This window comes from Biomphalaria glabrata, chromosome 17, assembly GCF_947242115.1.
Source record: "Biomphalaria glabrata chromosome 17, xgBioGlab47.1, whole genome shotgun sequence".
NCBI classification, from domain to species: domain Eukaryota; kingdom Metazoa; phylum Mollusca; class Gastropoda; family Planorbidae; genus Biomphalaria; species Biomphalaria glabrata.
Window position 1 is genome coordinate 15,806,544 of NC_074727.1, and position 22,642 is coordinate 15,829,185.

Sequence of the window (22,642 nt, forward strand, 5' to 3'; positions counted from 1 at the left end):
ATAAAACAAAACAAATATTTCAAATAAATTATATTTAATATTCTCATAATGCAAACTCTTCAAAGGTAAATTATGTGTATAATATAAATAAAATGAAAACCTAATGATAACACATAACCATGAACAATTCAAAAGGATAACATCATAATTTCTGGGGCAAATATCAAGCTTGATTTCCAAACCAGGATTCATAACTTGTACATAAAGTTCAGCAAAATTATGCTTTCACTAATAGTACTAATTGTAATGGGAAGGCTGGTCAAGAGGCAAAGTATTCTCAAAATTGGCTTGGCTATCTATGAAGAGGGCTCAAGGTTCGACACCCTACTCAGGCAGAGTTGCGTTTACTGAGTGCCTAAAGGCAGCACGGAAAACCTTCTCCCAGATACCCCCTTCCCCCCACTGGTCCACAAATGAGATTGAACCATAGGGCTCTGAGCAAGCTATAAGCATGAAAGTAGCGCTATATAAAAAGCTATAATTATGGGAATTATTTACTCACAAAGATGAAAATAAAAAGGAAAAAATCACATCTTGCTTATTAGTAATAATGAAAGTCTTTTCAAAGACCATAATATATATGGTCAATAGCGCATGTAAAACAAACAAAATCTTTCTCTCCAATAGATGTCACAAAATATGCAGGTTGCAACTAGGTCTGTGTTGTGTAGTCACATGAAATACTGCAATCACCTTTATCTCTTCAGAATTGAAGACAATGCCTTACGTCAATAGTAATAAGTGGCTAGAACTTCAACTAAAAACTTTAATTATCCCCACATAGAGACTATATACAACTCCCCTTGAAACAAGTCCAATAAAATCATAATGAATACCGTACTAAACACCAAATCGATTATATTTAAAGAGGCATGAACCCAGACTTGAATTATACAAGTAATTGTTCTGACAACATTGCCAAATACATGTAATATCTCCACAGCAACCGGGATGATTGATTAGTTTATTACAGATTGCATGTTTACAACATGAACAGAACAGGACAATGACATTATGTGTTATGTAGGAGTATTAGCATCTTCTGAAACTGCAGGAATCTGTGTACTGTAGCTGAGGACAGTTGGGAAGTAGTGAAGCTAGTCAACAGAAATAAAAGGAAATATATATATATCTGGTTCAATTTAAAAACAGTACAAGTCAAGTCATCAATCATTATAAGAACAAATGATTGTAGCTATGTGAACTTTTAGAAAAGATAGATGTACTTCATTTAAAAAATAGAAGTTTTTGGAAGAGAAAAACAAAAAAATTCTTATGGTACCAAAAATAAATAATCCAGCCTTACTTTAATCTTGTGTGTTTTATATTAATGTTTTAATTATGCACTAAAGCAGAAAGCTTTATTATTTCATGCATTATTCTCCTTAAAATTGTTGGGTTTTTTTTTATTCACATTGTGGCACTGAAAGAAATTATTAAAAACAATCAAAATATTTTTTTCAAATATATAATTTTCTGGAAATAAAAAATATATTACAAAAGATCAAATTAATGCAGTTTTATTAATCTACAAAACTTCATTTAATGAAATGTTTGAAAAGAAAATCTTGAAAAAAAAATGTATTAAAATTAATGTGTTTCAGTGTTAGAAAATTAATTTACACCAATCAAAAAATATTAAAACAATACTTTAATTTATGGAACAATAGCATATAATATTCTGCAAAACAATGATAAACAAAACCACAAAAAAAAAATAATAATAAAAAATCTACCCAATACAGAACTCATTAAATCTCACTTCAACAGAGGTAACACTATAACACAAAGTTTGAAAACAAAAATCAAAATTGAAAAAGAAAACATATTTACAGAGTAATTTAAACACCTTTTCTTTTTTTTTTTTGAGCTCACAACCATAGTCCAAAGAATAAAAAGTAATGCAAATACATTTTGTTTTTACCAATATGACATTTTACTAATTTTGTTAATTTTATAATTACCGTCCATAATTTTTAACAAATAATGTCTAAAGATGTTTAGAAAACATAAGATCAAACCTTTGAGGTGCAAGCACCTAGATAAAACAGTGAAATGATTACAAGAGTGGTTCATTAGATAAAGCTGAATAACTTTTGACTCTAGAAAAGATCAAGGGAGGGAAGGTTCTTTTATTCAGTTCAAAATTGCTGATAATCTCTTCACCGGTTGACCTGAAGATACAAAATATTAATTAGGTGATTCATGGAAGCAAAGAGCATAACTCATCTTTTTATAAAGCACAACACCCAAAAAAAAAAAGGCAGAGATCTAAACATTCCATGATAAAATAACCAAAGCTCTTCCTCTCAAAAAAAAAGGCTAAAAATCACCTTATCTTCATAGTGAGACCAATAGTTATAGAAGGCCAACTGCTCATTGCCATGTGACAGGTCTGGGTTAGGGTCACTCTGGGTCAGAGTGGGGCCTTCTATAGCGAACGGTCTCGGTCAAAGTGAAGCACCAATGGTCAATGATTTAAAACATTTGTTTTGTTTATTTTCACCCTGTTAATGTTTTAATTGCTTGAAACAATCTTGAATAGTTTCCCTAGTTTAACATCTGGATTTTTTTCCCTTTCAGAGTTTCTAGTGAATATAAGGTGCTTAAAGCAGAGTGGGCTTAATTTTTTTTTCCCCATTTCATTTCCATTTCAAGTGTTTTTGAAGATGTTATTTATAAAGTTTTTTAAAATATGGATAAACCTCATCATTCAATTCATTATTCAATCTGGATCATACAATACTTCCTGGATCTAGTCTCTAGTCTCTTGGTGACTTGTCCAGAGTGGAAAGTTTTCATTTGTAATTACATAAAAAATTAGAATAACTTTTGATCCTATAACATTACTTTGTTTTGAATGAAAAGGGTATGTATTTCCCTTAAATTCTATACCAATAGAACATTCTCTGAAAACAAACACACACAAAAAAAGTTCTAGAAATTGAATTATAGCATGGTAGTGCATGATGATTGGGTAGAGGAAATAATTCCATCAGAACTTCGAAAATAATTGTGGAGAGAAAGAGTTTAACATTCAATATTAGTATTTCAGTTATTTTAAAGAACAACATTTTTTACAAAGCTTATTTGATATATGCAAACATTTAAATGATATTATCAATTTTAAATTTTAGAGAAAAATATTTTTTAGAGTTTGTTTTTTTTTACAACTTACTTCTGGACTGAACTAACGGCATAACTGCACCAGACAAGTTGTGCATTGGGTCTTCTTCCACTGGGCATTAAATCAAAATCCTAGAGGACAAAAAAAACAAAACATTTTTATGCATATTTACATGCATCACACTAATCAACCTTTCCATGAAGAAAATTGTTAGAAGTATTTAATTACCAAAAATGTTAGAGCACTGAACTTGCAAGGCTTTTGTTCAACACCTAGATGGATATTTCACTAAAGGTGGATCTCTAAAACAATATTCCATTTCTATACAAAGCTCCAATGAAAAGTTTATTGTTACTTACAACAGTATAAGTCATTTCCAACTCATTTTGATTGACAGCCTGCCTGTGACGCTTGTATCGATACGCCATGGTCTCAGTTTTGACACGTTTCAATACACAAGCCACCTGCAGCAAAGTAATCAAACCAAATTTAATTTTTTTTTCTTTTCTTTTTTAATTAAACACGAGTTATTGATATTGCTAAGACTGAAACCAACAAGAAAAGAGAAATGTTGGGAGCTCAGTAGACCAAGAAGAAAAGATATGATGGACATGGAGAATCACCAAGAACAGAATCCGATGGTATAGTACTGTTGGTGCCCTATGCTCCACTGGGAGTCTAAAGGACTATGTAAAAGAAGTCAGGCATTGATGTTGCAGTACACCACATCACAGCTAAATGGGAAACTAATAGGTTAGTTTTAAGTGTAGTTCCAATCAACACTTTCCTCAGTACCACATCCTAGAACACATTAGCATGGAATGCTTTTAAATGTCAACTATTACATGTGGAATAAACATCATTCAGGAAGCAAGAATAAATGAAAGGAATAGCTATATACAAATAAATGTATTTAATCTTTTTTTTTCATTCTTAATGTTCTTCAAATTATTATAAACACTGTCAAAGAGAATATTAGTAATTGTAAATAGTCCAACACTTAATACTCAACAGGGGCATGGAGGTAAAATGGTAAAGAGATTGGTTTCCAAACCAAAGGGGTTTTCGGTTTGAATCTCGGTGAAGATTGGAATTTTGAATTTCTTGATTTTTGGATGCCCCTGAGTATAAGTTGGGGAAAGTAAAGTCTGTTATTCATACGCTAAACACACGACAACCTCATTAACTTTTGGTGGGAAAAACATTAACTTAAATAAGTGTAAATTTAATATAAATGGAATAACAACATTCATCTATATTAGATAACAATGATTTGTATAGTGTTTAACTTTTCAAAAATAAAAATTGAGCTAATATTACCAACTAGTAAGTTTAATTTACACACAGGTCTATGTACAGAAAAAACATGAAATTGAAACAGATTATAAACCTTATGATCAGTGAGCTTGTAAACACCTTTAAGCATTCCCTGGGCTTTGGAATTTCTTAATTTCAGTTTAGGCAGAGACTGCAAGGGGTCTTCAGGGCTAACAAGCATGAGTACATGGCCTGGAAATAGGATTAAAAAACAAACAATAAAAAAAAAAAGCAAAAGATAAACAGCTTAAATGTATAACACAGTAACATGAAAATACCAAACAGTCTATACAAATTTCTCTGTCAGTTAATTTTCAGATTAGATAAGCATTATCGAAAGAAGGTTAATATTTGATTATTTGAGGAGAGATAACAACAAGGTATTTGACGCTGCAATTGTCCACCACTGTTTAATATAGAACAAAGGAGAGAATAAAATTATATTTGTTAATATTTGGGAATGTGGTGACTTAGTGGTAAAGCACTTTGCTTTCGAACTGAGGTGTCTCAGGTTTAAATCTCAATGAAGACTGAGATTTTGAATTTTGAGATTTTTAGGATGCCTCTGAGTTCACCCAACTCTATGGGTACCTGACATTAGTTGGGGAAAGTAAAGGCAGTTGGTAGTTGTGCTTGAAACCCTCGTTGAAAATTGGCCATAGAAACATCATCTGCCCTATACATCACAAGGCCTGAAAGGAGTACTTTGCTTACTTTTTTTGCTAAATACTTCATGCTTGTTGACAAATAACACATGAAATGTGGTGATAGGAGGGCAAAAGGCTAATTTGTAAATTCTATAATAGAAACTAGTTTTGAGATTTGAATCTTTCTTGCGCTCCATTGTTAAATACAATAACAATAGATTTACAGGTACCCAGATCAGAAAGGTAATTATTAGATGACCATAACATAACTATGTAATACTTCAAATTTACTGTGATTATCTGTATACTAAAGGCAGCACAGAAACCTTCTCCAAGATACCCCATCTCCCACATGTCCAAAAAAGAGATTGGACCATTGTGCACATAAAGAATGAAAGGTGCACTATACTAAAGCAATTTTTTTTGTTATTGTGATGACAAACATTAACACTATTTTCGACCCATATGAAATATTAATTGCAAATCTATTTAAACTTTTCATACAATACTGACCATCAGGAAAAAATCTCACATAGCGAAAGTATTCCACCAAGTGAAATGGGCGATAAAAGCTGTCCATGCTCTGTTCACCCTGCCTAATATATGTAACTTTACTGATGTAACATCCTGTAAAAGAATTTTTAAGGATATTTTCGTTGTCTAATTAACACAGAAATAATCAGAAATTTAAATTTAAAAAAAGTAAGAAAGAAAAATTAAACCCTTAAAAAATCAATCCAAATATTAAAACAGTCATACACCACACACAAGTTAATATGTATTATGAACCACTGACCATCAAAAAGAAGATGTGGCCGTTCAATCATCATTCTTCTCCAAGAACCAAACTTTTTACAACTTCCCAGATTGACACCCCAGACTCTGAAAGACATTTGAATGTAAACACTAATATTTTCTAGAAACAAGTTATGGAAACTACAAAAGATTACAAGGCAAGACTCTGAAAGACATTTTAGTTTAAACTAATTGTTATGGAGTGTGTGTGTGTGTGTGTGTTTAGGGTGATGGTGAGAAGAGATTAGTTAGGATAGACAAATTCAGAATGTGAAACTGAAAGCTTGTGTTATTGTAGTGAGTTTTAGATTTTGTTAAAAAATATTATTACTAAAGTGTTGTACATCAACTTAATTTTTGTCTTTATAACAATAAAAGTTATATTTAGTATTGTTCACAAGTAAGATACTCAAGTTATTTCAAGTTTTATTAGTTAAGATATATTATGTGGTTTAGTTGTCTACCATCTACATTATTTTAATATTTTCTTGAAACCAGGTATTGAAACAAAAATGTGCAGGACCCAATAAAAAGAAAACTTACTTACTTTTCACAAGCTTTTTTCCATATTCTCTCATCTCTAGCACAAGTATAGAAACCACGACACACCTATCAAATGTATGAATAAAGTCATAGTATTCATTGGATCATACCAAAGCATATTATACTAATCAAGCAACCTTATCTACAAATAAAATACTCCCTATACTAAATCTAATACATGCACATATTTTCCTCTTTACATACTTTTAAATAAATAAATATCTTGCCTAAATCAAGCAGGCAGCCCTTAACACATGGATTGTTTAGTTTATGAATTAGTTGTAAAATCGAACAGCTTAACATTATTTGAATCTTACAATGACATGATGGATTAAAAACTAATCTTATCTTTGGTCAGAAAACTTTTCACCCATTTATTTTTTATTTATCTTAGCTAACTTACCAGTGAAAACATTTCCAAAGACTTTAAGTCTAAATCATTGGACACCACCCATTGTAGAATATAAATAATCAACTCAACAGGCAAACTGGCAATATGGACCATCTGAAATGAAAATATTGAAATACTTGTAAGATGTAATGAAGAGGGACATAAATTTTCTGTTTATCTATGTTTAAAATGCATTCTCTGTCAATAAGTAAACATATGTGATTAGCTTAAAGTCATTAGCAAGTTTTAAGAAGTCCTAAATAAAAGATGTATGTGAAAAAAACTCAGCACTTTAGGAAAAAATTTTACTTCAAGTAACAATAAAAATCATACTTCACTAATATAATGATAAATTTACAGCAAAGAGTGAAAGACGAAGCTTACTCTTTGCTCATATTCAGGAACACAAAGCACTTTCTCTTTAACTCTCAATTTCTCAAACTGAGTCAACAAATCTTCTTCTGATTCTCTACAGACAAGCGACACAAATATATTGGTTAAGAAATGAATCAACACAACATTGGAGTTTAATGTATTAAATGTTCACATTCCACTACAAAAAAAAAAACAACTCAATTCTTACTTTAGCTCCACAGAGCTCTCACTGTCCTGCCTGGCTGTTGACAAAATAAAATTATTTCCCATTAAAACACAAAATTGTAAAAAAAAATAATTTTTTAATTCATTATTGAATTTAATTTTTTTAAACTTAAGTGGTCCCTCACTTTTCAGTAAACCCCCCCTCCCTTTGCAATAAATGAAATATGCAATGTATGGACATTATTTATTCTAGCATTTATAGAATCTAAATTTAGAAGCCAATGAGCATTTTCCAGTCTTATAAGCTTTCCAGGATGTCTACTATTTGTGATTCAAATCCAAAGTCTGCATTAGGATTTTAGTAGGCAGCAAGCCTTCAAGCAGTATGACAGTGACTTTAAAACAACTCAGCACTACTGCTAATTTTAATTGGAAAATGACAAGACTACACAACACTTTAAGAAATCATATAATTAAATTAAAAAAAAAAAAAAAATTCTGTGAATACCTCTTTCCCGAGGAACTTTTGTGAACATTAATCCTATTCTTGACTCAATATCAGGAACCAATTGTAGAGCTTTTCTATAGTAATAAATAGCTGTGGGCAAGTGATGTTGTAAACTTATTGCACATATGTAAGTATTGCTTTAAAAAAAACATTTATAAATGTATAGATATATAGCTTAAATCTTTACTTTTAGAATTTTAGAATAAAAAATGTAATGCTACATCAAATCTAAAAAAAATGTTGTTTTGTTTAATTTATAGATAATAGAAAATAATAAAAAACCTTCTGTCAACAAGCCATCATCTTCTGCTTGCATACCCTGCATGAAGTATGCACTAGCCTGAACAAAAAAAAACATGTGCATTAATTAAGCAAACTGATCATTTCTAAATGATTGCCTTTATAATATTATAGATTACATGCATAATAAATTCAACTGGTTTCAGCCAGTTCTAATAATATAGTAAATTTTGACAAAGAATACATTCAAGACAGTCTGACTCTCCAAGTGTTGCCTCAATGTTACAATAACAAATCTGTCATCTACACAAACAAAATGAGATTTTACTAAGACATAGCACTTCTTTATAATGATATTTTTAATATATATACATCAGAATATGCTCCTGTCAACAAAGTGTAAGATAAATTTCTGTCCTACTAGGGTAAAAGATGACTTTGGTCCTTTGGTGCCTATGACCGATGTCTGTGAAGAAAGCTTGCAGCACTATGCCTCAAACAAGGGTAAAAGAGCATGCATTAAAAAATCATTTCAGACTCAATGTCTAGTCAAGGGGAAAGGCAGAGCTGATGGAAAAAAGACTGTCGACAGATCATGTGTGGTACTCCAATGGTCCAACAAATTAAGGGATAGGCAAAGGTTGATGGCTTTAAAAAAGAAACTCTTTTTTATGTATATTTTTAAACAATTATTATGAATGAGAACAAACAAGAATAGGAATTGGTTTACAGCTTTAATTTTCTTAATACTGGGTTTCTTGTTTCTATTTTAAAAAATGTTTTCTTTGTTCATAGTTTATTTGCCCAGGGTAAAACTCTTGGTGAAATCAAGTAATAATTTTAGTCTAATTAAATGTGTTTTTTCCTGCATTGAAAATGTAGATTCTATTTCACACATTTTAAACTTGAATGTTTTTCATATTTTCCAAACCTAATTTTAAAAATATATTATCTGTTGCCCACTTAAAAACCAAATTTGTTTCTCTGAAAACAACTTCACCTCATTTTCAAGATTACTGTTCTGATTTGATTTGGCATGAGCAGTTTCATTTTGATTCTCTTTGGGGCTTTGACCTCGACTTCTTGGGTTGAGCTGTTGCTGCAATTCATTGTGCCACTGTTGCCGGAACACTTCAAGCTGAGAGTACAAACACAGAAGGTAAAGCTACTGTTGTGACAAGTAAGATAGCTGAAGTGTAAAATATACCCACCAGCTCCACTTAATGCTTTCTTCATCCCCCTTGTCAGAAATATCTAGATTCCAATTCCTGTGTGATGAAACCTAAGCAACACCACCCCATTATCCCTCAAAGCTCACATCTAAAATCCCAGACCTGGGTACACATAGAGCTTATGCCAACAATGGAAAGATTGATGAACAGGAAATCTTTCTAAGTAATCATCGGTAACTGAATAACCCTGTCAATTGTGTACATCATTTACATAACAATATATACACCAGTGCAGGTTTAGGTTGTTTTAGAAAATTGAAAAAAAAAAAAAGATGACTGCTTCTACTTTTAAAGACAAAAAATAATTAATAATCAATAAAGTAATTATTTTTTTATAAAGGTTTATTCAACTTTGCTAATACACATCTAACTCACTGAAACAAAAATGACTCAACCTGCCAATAGTACACTATCAGATTTTCTTTTCTTGGCACTTTTCACATATTTCGAATTTGTACTCATATAGATCTACATTATAACAGAATTATATAGCTATAACAAGCTTAGCTTTAAGTTAAACTGTATCAAATGTTCACACATTACCTGATCAAACCCTCCCTGCTGATCATCAAAACTTTTACTTTCAGTGGATTTCCTGTTACCACTTAGGACATTATCATCATCTTCATTAAAAGAATCTGCTTGATCCTCAGCAGCTTCTTGTTCAGCAACATTAGTTTGAACAGACACAGGTTCTTCTGATAGGTTGTCATCCTGATAGGGAGGAAACAAATATCATTTATATTATAATTTATATACTTTCTTTAATGAAGATGCCTTCGTCATGTATATATATGCATATTCTACAATTTGTGTTTTGTTGGTTTTTTATTACATGCTAATTGAGAACGAAGAAGAATAAGAAGAAGGAAGTTCTAATGTGTTTGTGATTACATAAGATGGAACGATTTTAGCTTTGTGTTTTTCTAGGTTTGTGATAGGTTCATATATTTGAGGATCATAAAGAAAGTTTAAATGTAACTGCTCTGGAAGTATGCAGGGCAGTATATAATATATGTATGTGTGAATAGATAAATAGCTGTTACCTTATTGTTCTCAAAGCCAGTAGCACTTTAAGAGGGCCGGCCGTACAGATTGCGGGGCCCTATGTGAAACGGATTGAGCGGGGCCCATTCCGGGTTGTGATAAGGATAATAAGTGAAAATTATTAAGTTTTTGTATTAGAAAATAAATTCGGCTTTGCATTTTATTCATACTTTACTAAGCACAAAATCACTTTCAAATTAAATTTACAAGCCATCAACAGTAGATAGTAGTTTTCCAACAAAAAGCCGATAAACATTTAGATCTGCCCTTTAGATTTACTATCGACTAGCAAAATATCGCTTTTGTCTTTTTTTAAAAGGTCGAGATAGATTTAGATCAATATTTCTATGCCAGAGACTATAAAAGTAAATTATGAGTGAGTCTGGTGTGAATGTACACTTTGGTTTCTTATAGTTATAATGTTTTTTGTTTGGTGTAATGCACAAATTGTAAGACAAATTTCCTTATTTCCTTATAAAGATTATTATTATTATTATTATTATTATTATTATTATTATTAAGTATTTGAACTTCTTGTTTTGGTTAAAATTCGCCTTATTACTATATTTTTATTAAATGAAAGCTAACAATGTCAGTTTTTTTATCGCGAGTAGGATTGGCGTTGTCCATATTTAACGACACCACGAAATGACAATTTTGTCTGTTTTTAAGTATATTTGCATGAGTTTTCAGAAGGTTTTAATAATTTCAGGAGATATTCATGATTTTTTTCGTATAGTTTAGAATTTCAGGAGAATTCTAGGAACCCTTTAATAAAAAGTTGAAATGGTTTAATTTAATTTAATAATTTACACACCTAGAATTCGCGCGGGGCCTATGAAAGTGTGGGGCCCACTGTGGCCGCATAGGTTGCAGTGGCCTAAGACCGGCACTGCACTTTACCTTCTAAAGTTTAGTTTTATGTATTAAAACTGCTTAAAAAATATTTTTTAAAAACTTATATTCTACAGTATTAAAAAACTTAAAGATTCAATGCTATTAGATTGTAAAGTGTTATTCTTGTTTAAGTTGATTGTGATTTCTTATTGCTCTTATTCTGAGGAAGTGGTGGTCGAGTGGTGAAGTACTTGGCTTCTGAACAAAGAGGTTTCGACTTTGAATCCCCACGATTATTCTGATTTTGGGATTTTAAGGTTGCGCCTTAGTCCATCCAACTCTTATATATATCTTATATAATACAGACATTACTTCAAAAAAAGAAGATAATTATGTCCTACGGGTCATGAATCTAGTCATGCATGTTAACCAATGACTTAAATTTTGCCAAGTCACAGATTTTCCTGGCTGGCCCAATGAGTACCCTGAAATGTGTTAAAGAAGTAAAGGTGGTAGGTCATTTTGCTGGCTACATGACACTCTTGTTAACCATCTGTCATAGACATAGAAATAGATTCATGAGACATCGTCTGAACCCACAGATCAAAAGGGTTACCTTTACTTTATCCTGCTTTTTTTTTTCATTATTATTTTTCGGAATTTTATGGTGGAGTTTGAATTCCAGAGCAAATTAGTCTTTAAAATTTAATAAATTTTCAGAAAGACACAAAGATAATGGCACATTCATCATTCAATATGCTAGGACAAATTTGTACAAATGCTCCTCTTTCCTAGTGCTATTAGAGAATGAAATGGGTTGCCTGAGCTAGCCAGGAAAACCAGTGGCTTGGCAGAATTTAAGTCATTGGTTAATATGCATGACTAAATGCATGACGCGTAGGATGTAATCTTCTTTTTTGAAGTAACGTCTGTAATGCATTTTTTTTATAAGATAAGATAAGATTACAGTTTATGTCAGAATAAGCCATAAAAATGGAGTATAGAGTGGACTCAGTAGACACAGAGATATCCTAGAAATCTTCAAGTTCAAAGCCCTTTCTTTATTTTGTTTTTGTACTTGAAGATTATGGTTCAGTGTTTTATGTATAATTGCTACTTTACTTTTAAGTCTTCTATCCTGAAGGCTTTCTAAATTTAGTGATTTTACTAAAGGTATTACTCTAGTCAAATGTGAATATTCGTTTGTTATGAATCTCACTGCTCTATTTTGTGTCTGTTTTTAGTTTCTTAATGTTTTCTTGAGTAATGTTGAGGGGTCCCAAACAGAGGATGCATATAATATATTCTAATATTGGCCTAACCAAGGTTAAATAACATTTTAGTTTTGTGTTCTTATTTGATTTATAGAAATTTCTTTTAATAAACCCTAATGTAATGCTTTGTTTGATTTTTTAATTGGGGAACTTAAAGACAGTTGGTCTTTGTGCTGGCTATATTAGTAATAGTATTATAGTATTCATATTCTAATTAAGATTAACCAGTGATCATAAAAACAGATGAATTCTGTGTATTATTGTAAGGTCTAGAAAAGTAAAATTAAGGGAACTAGATCAATTTTCTAGTCTAGAATGTCTAGGTTGTGTCTAGATCTAGTCTCTAGATCTAGAGATAATGCTAACCTAAAGATACTAAGATAGAAGATCCTCTTCTTTTTTGAAGTAACGTCTGTTGTATATTCTAGATCATTATTTTTTTTATATAATTATCATATATATAGAGGTCTAGATTCTAGATCTAGGTATAAGTATAGATTATAATCAAGTAGATGATGATAGATCATGCCTAATCATGCATTAATCATTATACTTACTTATATCTTATCTTATCTTATATAATACAGACGTTACTTCAAAAAAGAAGATGATTACGTCCTACGCGTCATGCATTTAGTCATGCATATTAACCAATATTAAGTTATATAGTTATACTTTTATACTTACACTGACTTATAGTTATATATAGTGAGTTATAGACTCTAGTAACACTCTAGTCAGTCTAGATACTCCATGTTTGCCTCCAAGTTTGAATGACGATAGCAACAGCTTCTAGGCAGCCAATTGTTGCCAGATGGATTTTGTTGGTTAAAATAAATAAAATGAGTTATAGTTTGCTGCCAACTATTACTTAGACTTACTTAGACTTAGGTCCTCCCGCGCCGTTCAGCGCATTGGGCGGCACGCTGTCTCCATAAAGATCTGTCACTGGCAATGTCTGAAGCCTCCTCCCACCTGATGTCCAATGTTCTGAGGTCCTCCATGAAGGTGTGTCACCAAGTAATATGAGGACGTCCCTGTTTGCACTTGCTTCCATGTTATCGCAACTCTTGGTGTGCGTAATTCATTTTGACGTAGAACATGTCCCGCAAACCTCATGCGCCGCTCAGTCACAACCTCACTAAGTGTTCGACTCCCAGTTCGGCATAGGATTTCCTTGTTTGAGACCCTATCTGTGTAACTGACTCCCAAAATCCGTCTCAGCCATCTCTGTTGAGCCACATTTAGTCTTTTCTCAATTTTGACAGATGACTTCCATGTCTCACGTGCATATGTAGCAGTTGGAATGACGATTGTGTTGAGAAGGTGTATTTTTGTCTTGAGTCCAAATAAAATCTTAATAAATCTAGATAGCGTTAGGGAATGTAAACCTATTTATTTAAATAGAAAATAGATGTACATTTCACTAGTGTGAATCTATATTATTTCTCAATATTTTATTTTTTATGTGTTGGTGTAGATTGAGTTTGTTAAGGATACAATGTTTTTGTGTTCTATTGAATCTGACAAAATTTTATTAAAATTAAAACGGTAGGGCTACTAGTGTTTTTTTTTTGTTGTTTTTGTTTTTCTTATGCCTGTTCATTTTTTTTTTTAATTTGCTGATTCAATGCTTTCGTTATTTCATTATGTGTGTTTGTGTGTTATGACTATATAAATGTGTAATTTTTTTTATAGAGTACCGGTACAGTATAGTACATGTGTGTGTGTGTGTGTTCATGGGTGTGTTTTATATGAAATTATTGAGAGTTAAAAAAAATACTTAGCCTACCAGGTATCTTATTAATGGTAAAACAATTAATGAGACATATTAATTCCACCACCCCTTCCTTTCTCAATTCTCAATCATTACAGACAGGGGACTAGACTAAGGTAGATTTACCAGTACCAGCATTTTATTACATTTTAGTTTTGAAAACGATTTTAAGGCGATAGAGGAGACAAGTGCACGCTGATACAATACCTCTAAAGCTTAAAATCTGTGAATGTGCACATTACTTAGCTAATCTTAGCTAAATATTAGAGTTGCATTAGATAATAATCCATTTGATTTATTGGCTTGACCACATAACAGGAGTTGTTATAGATAAACAGTATCCATGCCACAGCAACAATTGCGTGGGAGGGTCAACATAAAAGTTACAAAGACATCCTTAAGAGTTCTCTCAAGGAGTGTGAGAACGTAGATCTAAGATTTAAAAAAAAGGAAGGTGAGAGCAGAAGCAGGCATATCTGCAGCAGACCTAAGCAAGCAACCCATGCCATCTATGTGGTCGGCTTTTTTAAAGAAAAAATTGGACTCCATAGGCATCTTCAAATTTCATAGAAAATGAGAAATAATTTCATCTTCGGCAACGAAGGAGGAGCTAGATATATTTAAGCTAGCTGATCTGCTCATTAACTGATTAGCTACCGGTTACATTAATATGCAAAATCGACATTTTGCCTCTAGATATAGGCTTAATGTTCATATTAACGGTTTAAGTACCATTAAGGTTGTGGTTAGGATAGAGTTAGGTTTAACTAGGTATGCAAGCTCCTGCAAATAACTATAAAATAATAATTTAATTTATTAAGCGCTGTTAACAAAGCACTATAAACCCTTGCATAGCTGACTATTTTGTGTGTCAAAAGAGTTGAGTCAAAGATAATTACAACATTACGTAGTACCTGGACAGGTGGTGATAAATACGAAATAAGTCGTATTCTAATTCTGTTCTTAAGTTGCTGCTTGGCGGTCTAGAAGTTCAACAAGAAAACAGCGACCACTTTCTCTTTCTACTGCGCCAAATACCCATATTGATCATATCTCACAACCATCAAAGACATACCTCACTTACTAGGCGTCCCATTTCTGACCACTGAAGCAATACACCACTGGTGCGTTACGTAAGTCACACTCATACGATACTACACACACGCACACCAATCACCATTCACAAGAGGGGAGGGGAGTCATGTGGAAAATGAAAGAATGTCAAGAAGAGGGGAGGGAAGAGAAAGTGGGGAAAGAAAACTAAGTCTTAATAGTAAAAAGGGAGGGGGGGGGGAACAGAAGTTAGCTACTAAGACGTCCAGAATGACATCACATCCAGATGATGGCGTTTTTGGCTAGCAGCTCATGGATGTCCTTCTTTGCTTTACCAATGATAAGGGGAGGGAAGCTAAACGACCTCTGTGACCCGAGGTTGAGTCTGCCTTGATCCAATGAATGGAAAAGGGTGTGTGTGTTTACAGTAGGTGGACTGGGTGACAAACTCAGCTCTGCTATTAGCATATGATTTTATTCTTTCTGACTCACAATCGACTGGTGTCTGGAAATTTAAGCTCCCAGTAATTTAGGCACCCGGGACCAAGAAAATGGGCACTTTTTGACAAGGCAGAAAATTAGGTACTCTTCAATAGAGACTTAATTTTGAAGATAATTGATTTTTTTTAGCACATGTTTTATTCCGAAAATACCAACAATAGCTAATTTTCAACAGAATGTTCATGATTCGAAAGAAAAGCTGACAAAACGAAAAAAAAAAGTACAATCACAAGAATGCGGGGGGTGAAATCACATTATATAATTTAGGCCAACACATCAAAGGATTCTGGGGAGGGGAGATGATTCCCCCCTTAATGCTTCACATCCATCACCAATTGTTAATAGTATTTTTCAAAAATATTATAAATATATTATGTCGCTACCTCTCTCTAATGTAAAATTCAGCCACTCATAAATCATTAATAAATGCAAAGTCAAGTTTGAGGGTAGAGTATTGAATTTTACCATTTCAGCCCCCCACCCCACCTTAAACTATTTAAGATTCCGATGATAGATACCGAATCGGATGTGATGACGATAAATATATAAATATAATCAATCGCCTTATCCCCACCTACCTTAACCCTTAAGATGTGCTTGTGGAAGGGGATGCAGAATTCAAATTCTGTTCAATATTCAGATAAATCTAAAAAACTTGAAGTCAAATCAGAAATATTTTTTTAATTTCTAAGAATTATGACACAACTACGGTCCACTGTGAACATATTGACAAAATAGAGACTATGTATACTGAAGTAAGCAATGGAACTATAGGTTATAACAATGGCATATAAATTTTGATAGTAATTAAATAAAAAGAAAATATTCATGAATAAAAAATGCTTTTGCTATGATGAAAGAGATATATATTATAGTGAACTTTTAGCCAGTCTGTCGCCCCGCTCACTTTTTGCATAAGCAGTAAGCAAGCACTGATATAGAAGTCACTCCAAAGCATGACCTTCATTGGCCTACAGCGACAAGAGTTTCAGTCTGATTGCACAACGCATCAGGCACCCATTACAGTAACATTCCCACCTGGACATCATCATTCTATGGTCAATCAATTGTTTCCCGATCAAAGGATATATCTCATGTTTGTCCACGTATATAGCTCTACACCCCCACCCCTAACAGCCCGCTACCGCAGTTTCGCCCCACCACCTGACTAGGGCTACCTAGAGACATAAATACGACAGCTAAAAGTGGAAATTACCGTAGTTTTATACTAGATCTAGTTTTAAATTTACTTAATTTTGGCTTACTTACTACTTAACTTAAAGAGTTAGACTTAGAGGACTTAGACAGGACTTAGTAGTTTTACCTCTAAGTCTTAGTTACTAGAAAATAACTAGATCTAGTAATCTAGTTAGACTAGAGTTAGAATCTGTTAGAGTTTTAAGTAGTTTGACTCATCTCTAGTAGTGATAGTTGATACTGATAGTCTATGTATGTATTAGACTTTCTATCTAAAAGCAAATTACTATCAACATTATCAAAACAATATAAATTTACCATTTTATTTTTAAAATGTATTATTCTACTGAATCAAAGGGCTAGGTCTCTGAAAGAAAAGCAAACAACTAATCCATAATACATGGTTGCTCGTCTTTTAGCTGCCATTTTTTCCTACAATATTGTTTAGCTTTTCAAAATTGCTCCTGTTATCTTTCTTTTATACCCATTTTTTTATGGTCCTAAAAATATAGATTTTTTTTACTCGAGATCTAGAATATGTAGATTTCATCTTTCGAAGTAATAATTTTCCAAGTAGAACTCATCCTAATATCTATCCCTTAGTCTCTTGAACCGTTGGGGGACCATATATGATCTGTCGACATTCTTTACCTGTTTTTTTTCTTATAGGCCTACTCATGGGCGTAGCCAAAGGGGGGGGGGGGTGAAACCTCCGAAATGAGATCCCTCCTACGGGGGGGGGGGGGGGGGGCGAAATTAAGTGACTGATTTTTTTGCATTGATTTTGTTTATTTAAAGTGAGATTTTAATACTAAACAATAACTTGCTCAGCGCAGCCAAGGGGGTTTTGAGTTTAAAACCCCTACCAGGGGGGTTTGCAGTTATAATTCCTCTCTTCTATAAAACAAAAAAAAAACAAAAAAATAATAATGCAAACGACAATCCCAAAATTCCAAGCTAAAAAAATCTCTTCTATTAAAAAAAAAAGTAAAATACACACTCAAAATGAGTTTAACCCCCCCCCCCCTTTTTTTTCAGTAGAGTTTGGTAGGCCTACTAAAAAAATACCTCTTCAAACAATATTTTAAAAAAGTAAATTACACACTAAAATTCATTGATCGTAGTAGTAGTTTAAACCCTCCTCCTCCAGATGGCTTTTTAAAAAAGTTTAAAACCCCTCAAGATGGTTTTGAGTTTAAAATCACCCTACAGAGAGTTTCGAGGTTGAAAACCCCCTCTTCAATAATTCTAAAGCAATCTTACTCTCACCAAATTCTTTGAGCGAGGTTAAATGGGTTTTTTAATTTGTTAAAAAAAACTCCAGAGATATTTTAGTATAAAATCCCCCTAACAGATGATTTTGACGACAAAACTTTCATTTTCGATATAAACTTTAAAGCAGTGGGTTCTCAACCTTTTATGCTCGGCGACCCCTTTTTACAATCCACCACTCTACCGCGACCCCCCCACACACACACACACACACACATACAGCAATAGATGCATAGACAATAACAATACATTTTTTCGATGGTCTTTGGCAACCCCTGGCAAATCGTCAATCGACCCCCAAAGGGGTCGCGATCCACAGGTTGAGAACCCCTGCTCTAAAGCAAACCACAGTCACCTAATTCCAAGATCGTAGCCATTAATAAAGTGCGGTGAATAGTCATCTGCCAAAATTTTAGTAATATCCTGCCGCTTGGAATATTCACTGTAAAAAGAGATTTATTAATAAAATGCAAAATTTTCTTATTAAAACAACTTTAGAATTCTCTATGTCGTTGTACTACGAAAATAAAAAAACCGAAAGGTCATTCCTTCAAAGGAATGATGAAAATTCACAATAAAGATAGAGCCACACAATGACCTGCTGTCAACGAGTGCTGAGACTTTTCATCAGGGAACAGTACCGGAAAAAAAGAAGCAGACGGAGAATGCGATGGGAAGACAACATTATAGAATGGACGGGGCCTGTCATTGAAAAAGATTCTAAATAGGCAGTAAGCCCATTAAGGGCGTATCCTGGATTTATATATATATATATATATATATATATATATATATATATATATATATATATATATATATATATTTGTGTGTGTATATAATTAATCTTTATTACATTCTGACCCTTCATTCTTTCGGAAGATGTTTATTGTAGGCCTACTCGAGAATAGATTTTTCCTGGAGTTAGTGAAAAATTTGACTCTTCCTTGCCAGCAAGGGGGTATGGGTAATTTGTATAGAAGATATATAGAATCACATGGCTAAATGTTGTTTGTTTACGATTGGTGTATGTGACTGTATGAGGTCCATTAGTTAATCATTTAGTACTGATAAATGAATTTTGCTTTATATAGCAAAAAGGAAGATAAACCCCGAAATTTTCAGATAAATGGCAGTACTTAGAGGTTCCTTCCCTTAGATTAGCTTTGTTTGTTTTCTTAAATATATTTTTTTTTCTATTGCATGTTTTGTCTAATATTCTGTGAAGGTTTAGTCCTCCTACTTGTCATCATCTAGGTGTGCAGGTGTCTGGTGCAGGCCTATGTGGGATGTATGGCTTAGAGACCAAAACCACTTGGCTACGGCTTGGCCATCTAACAAGCGGGCTCGACCTCAAGTACGAATTCCAAGTTGTGTTCGCTGAGCTTCTAAGGCAGGGGTTCTCAACCTGTGGGTCGCGACGATTTGACGATCTGCCAGGGTCGCCGAAGACCATTGATAAATTGGTTGTTTTTGTCAATTCTTCTATTGCTGTGTGGGTGGATGGGGGTCGCGGAAGAGTGAGGGGTTGTAAAAAGGGGTCGCCGAGCTTGAAAGGTTGAGAACCGCTGTAATCTAAGGGCACTACGGAAACCATGGCGTATTGAGCATGCTATAAGCATGAAAGATGAACGAACTATTTAAATACAATTTTAAAAATAAAATTTTTAGTAAATAAGGTACCCTTTTCAGACCTTGCGATCTATAGTGCATGCGATGAAAAAGTCATCTGTTTCTGAGGCCGACGGTTAACGAGAGTGCCATGTGACCAGCACAACGACTAACTAATGTTGAGTGGACACAGGGGCGTCATAAAAATCCCAGAATAAAAAATCCCAGCATTCGCCGAGATTTGAACCCGAGACTCCTCGGTTCGGAAGGTAAGTTTGTCAAGACTCAGCCACCACGTCCCGAAACTAGTGTTAGTAAATTGAAATAATGTATTAGTTTATTCTTACCTAGATCTTTTCTTATCATCATTTCTTATAATCTTTTCTTATCATCATTTCTTATCATCTTTTCTCATCATCTTTTCTTATCATCATTTCTTATCATCTTTTCTTATCATCTTTAACTTTTTTTTTTTTGGAGCAGGTTCTATATTTTGTATCCATTTAAGAACCTTGCGATCCATGTACCAGATGATATAAAGGTCATCAGTTTCTGAGGATGTCACGTGGCCAGCACAACGACCAAACGCCTTTATTTTTATCCAAATAATGTCAGGTAGGGTAAGGTGGTTGGTAAAACGCTTCAGTATCTAAAAGTCTAACGGGGGATGACCTCTGTGACCTTCCGAAATTAGTTTATGTCATCCATTTCAATTTTCTGTAATGGATATGAGGATAAGTTCTTAAGATACAATTCGAACACACTAATAGTGCACAGAAAGTCACTTTTTTTTTTTTGAGACATGACTTTGATAAACAATTATGGGGCGGGGGTGGGGGGATTATACCATTATGCTACGTTTTTTTTGTTTTCAAGGAACTAAGTTTGTTGTTGTTTGTAACCGGATATCCTGTCCAGCCATAGAAAATGATTTCAAAAGCTTCTTACGATGTCACCCAGAGCTATATACTAGAAGCTCTGGTTGTTTACCTCTTTTTACAAAGCTTTTATCAACTCTGTCTGGTACACATTTTGTACACGTTATTTCTCCCACTTCCCATTCTTCGATCAAGTTGAAACCTTGCACAATTATTTATTGTCAATGACAACACACGAATCAATATGAAAAAAACATAACCAATTAGCTAATTAAATTGTTGTAATTAATTAATTCTGTTTTACATAGAAATGGGGAGATAAATTTTACAGATTTAGCGGTAGGGCATTGGTTGCGTGGTTCTGTCCCTTATATAAGCTTTTGTTTGTTTTTTTTTAAATAGTATTTTATATTTTGTTTGTATATTTGTTGCGCGGTTGACTACTTTAAAAAACAATATGTTGGTCTACACTCTATTCGGGGGGTTCTTTTTGCGTACACTAAGTTACCCCCCCCCCTCCCTTTTTGCTTAATAACTCATCGGGTTTCTTTAAAAACAAAAACAATGTTAAAAAGTACAGGCCTTACACTAGACGGAGAAGCTCTACCTAGACCAATCCCTGCTGAAGAGCTGAGCAAGTCATAATTATTCTTAACTCTTTCTCTCCGTAATTATTTTTCCACGTTTCGACGGAATTCTCCTTTTTGCTCATTACTATTTCCCTCCCCTGTTATGATTAAGCTTCAACAGCTTTGACGTTTGTTCATCAGAAAATGTTTTATTTGGTATCGAATTAAAGGGGAATACATGCTCTTTTTATATAAGACAAAATAAAGTTTATAGAATTAAACATTAATTTAATTTAATGAGGTCAAATCAACGTTGGTATCGTTAATTAGGAGAGAAAGAGTTAACTAACCAAACAGAAGATATCCTAAGACCTGTCAGAGATGGGCGAGGTTTACTTTTAACTCATAGTATTTGCTCACGGCTGGGAAATGTACCAAGTGCAAACAGTGATAATATCAGAAGGCTCGACATGCAGATTATAGTGCAGGGGTTTTCAACCTGTGGATCGCGACCCCCTTGGGGTTCGATTGACAATTTGCCAGGGGTCACCTAAGACCATCGAAAAATATGGATTGTTATTGTCTATTCTTCTATTGCTGTGTGTGTGGTTGGTGGAGGGACGCGGCAGAATGGGGGATTGTAAAAAGGGGTCGCCGAGCTTAAAAGGTTGAGAACCGCTGATTATTATAGTGGGTATGTGTTCTTCTAGTAGGCATACTCTCTTTTCCGACTTGTAGAACAAAGTGGGTAGGCCGGGTTGCAGGGGCGGACTGGCTATATGGGCAAACGGGCAAATGCCCGATGGGCCGGTACCAAATGGGCCGGTCTGGTCGTGACCAAAGAAAAAAAAATTCAATGCAGACAAAAAAAAAATGACAGCAGCAAGACACAAAGGACTTAACACGTTTTCTTGCTTATTAAAATTAATTTTGTTTGAAATTCAACAAGAATATCAACAACAAAAAAATACACTATACACTGTACGCATTATCATTTGCAAAACGTTAGACCGTACTTTCTGCTATGCACGAGCGGCATGGACTGGTTTGATGTCTTCGATGTTGTGTTTGGCCTAATCATTTTGCTGGTCGGCATGGGCCTTTGATGGCGCTCCCAATTTTTTTTGCTCCTTCCCTCCCCCGTCTTTTAATGGTTCCAATGAAATTTAACCAAAAAGAGGGATGAGAGAGTTTAAGTTAGAAAACATTGTTAACGCAGAAAAATAAAAATAAAAAAAAGATATTCGCGACAATTAGCTCTTTAACAATACGCAATAGAAATTAACTTT

The 22,642-nt window shown here is 33.6% G+C and overlaps 1 protein-coding gene across 1 annotated transcript; it reads right to left on the minus strand.

Moving 5' to 3' along the window:
* Positions 1 to 17: 17 nt before the first annotated feature.
* On the minus strand, positions 18 to 17,497 carry LOC106069046 (F-box only protein 9-like). The gene is made up of 15 exons (XM_056015509.1): positions 17,345 to 17,497; positions 9,884 to 10,054; positions 9,109 to 9,246; positions 8,151 to 8,208; positions 7,869 to 7,958; positions 7,404 to 7,437; positions 7,205 to 7,289; positions 6,833 to 6,934; positions 6,434 to 6,495; positions 5,888 to 5,973; positions 5,605 to 5,718; positions 4,518 to 4,636; positions 3,487 to 3,591; positions 3,179 to 3,258; positions 18 to 2,174 (listed from the first exon to the last, which is right to left on the minus strand). Exons 1-15 carry the CDS (start codon positions 17,345 to 17,347, stop codon positions 2,060 to 2,062), a joined length of 1,362 nt encoding a protein of 453 aa, XP_055871484.1. The 5' UTR covers positions 17,348 to 17,497; the 3' UTR covers positions 18 to 2,059.
* Between the last annotated feature and the right edge of the window lie 5,145 nt (positions 17,498 to 22,642).

Coding starts and splice junctions, on each gene's coding strand:
- LOC106069046 (XM_056015509.1), bottom strand. Junction 4,637..5,604: donor TGTGAGATTTTTTCCTGATG/GTCAGTATTGTA, acceptor TCCTATTTCCAG/GCCATGTACTCATGCTTGTT. Junction 2,175..3,178: donor GCCGTTAGTTCAGTCCAGAA/GTAAGTTGTAAA, acceptor TTGTATCTTCAG/GTCAACCGGTGAAGAGATTA.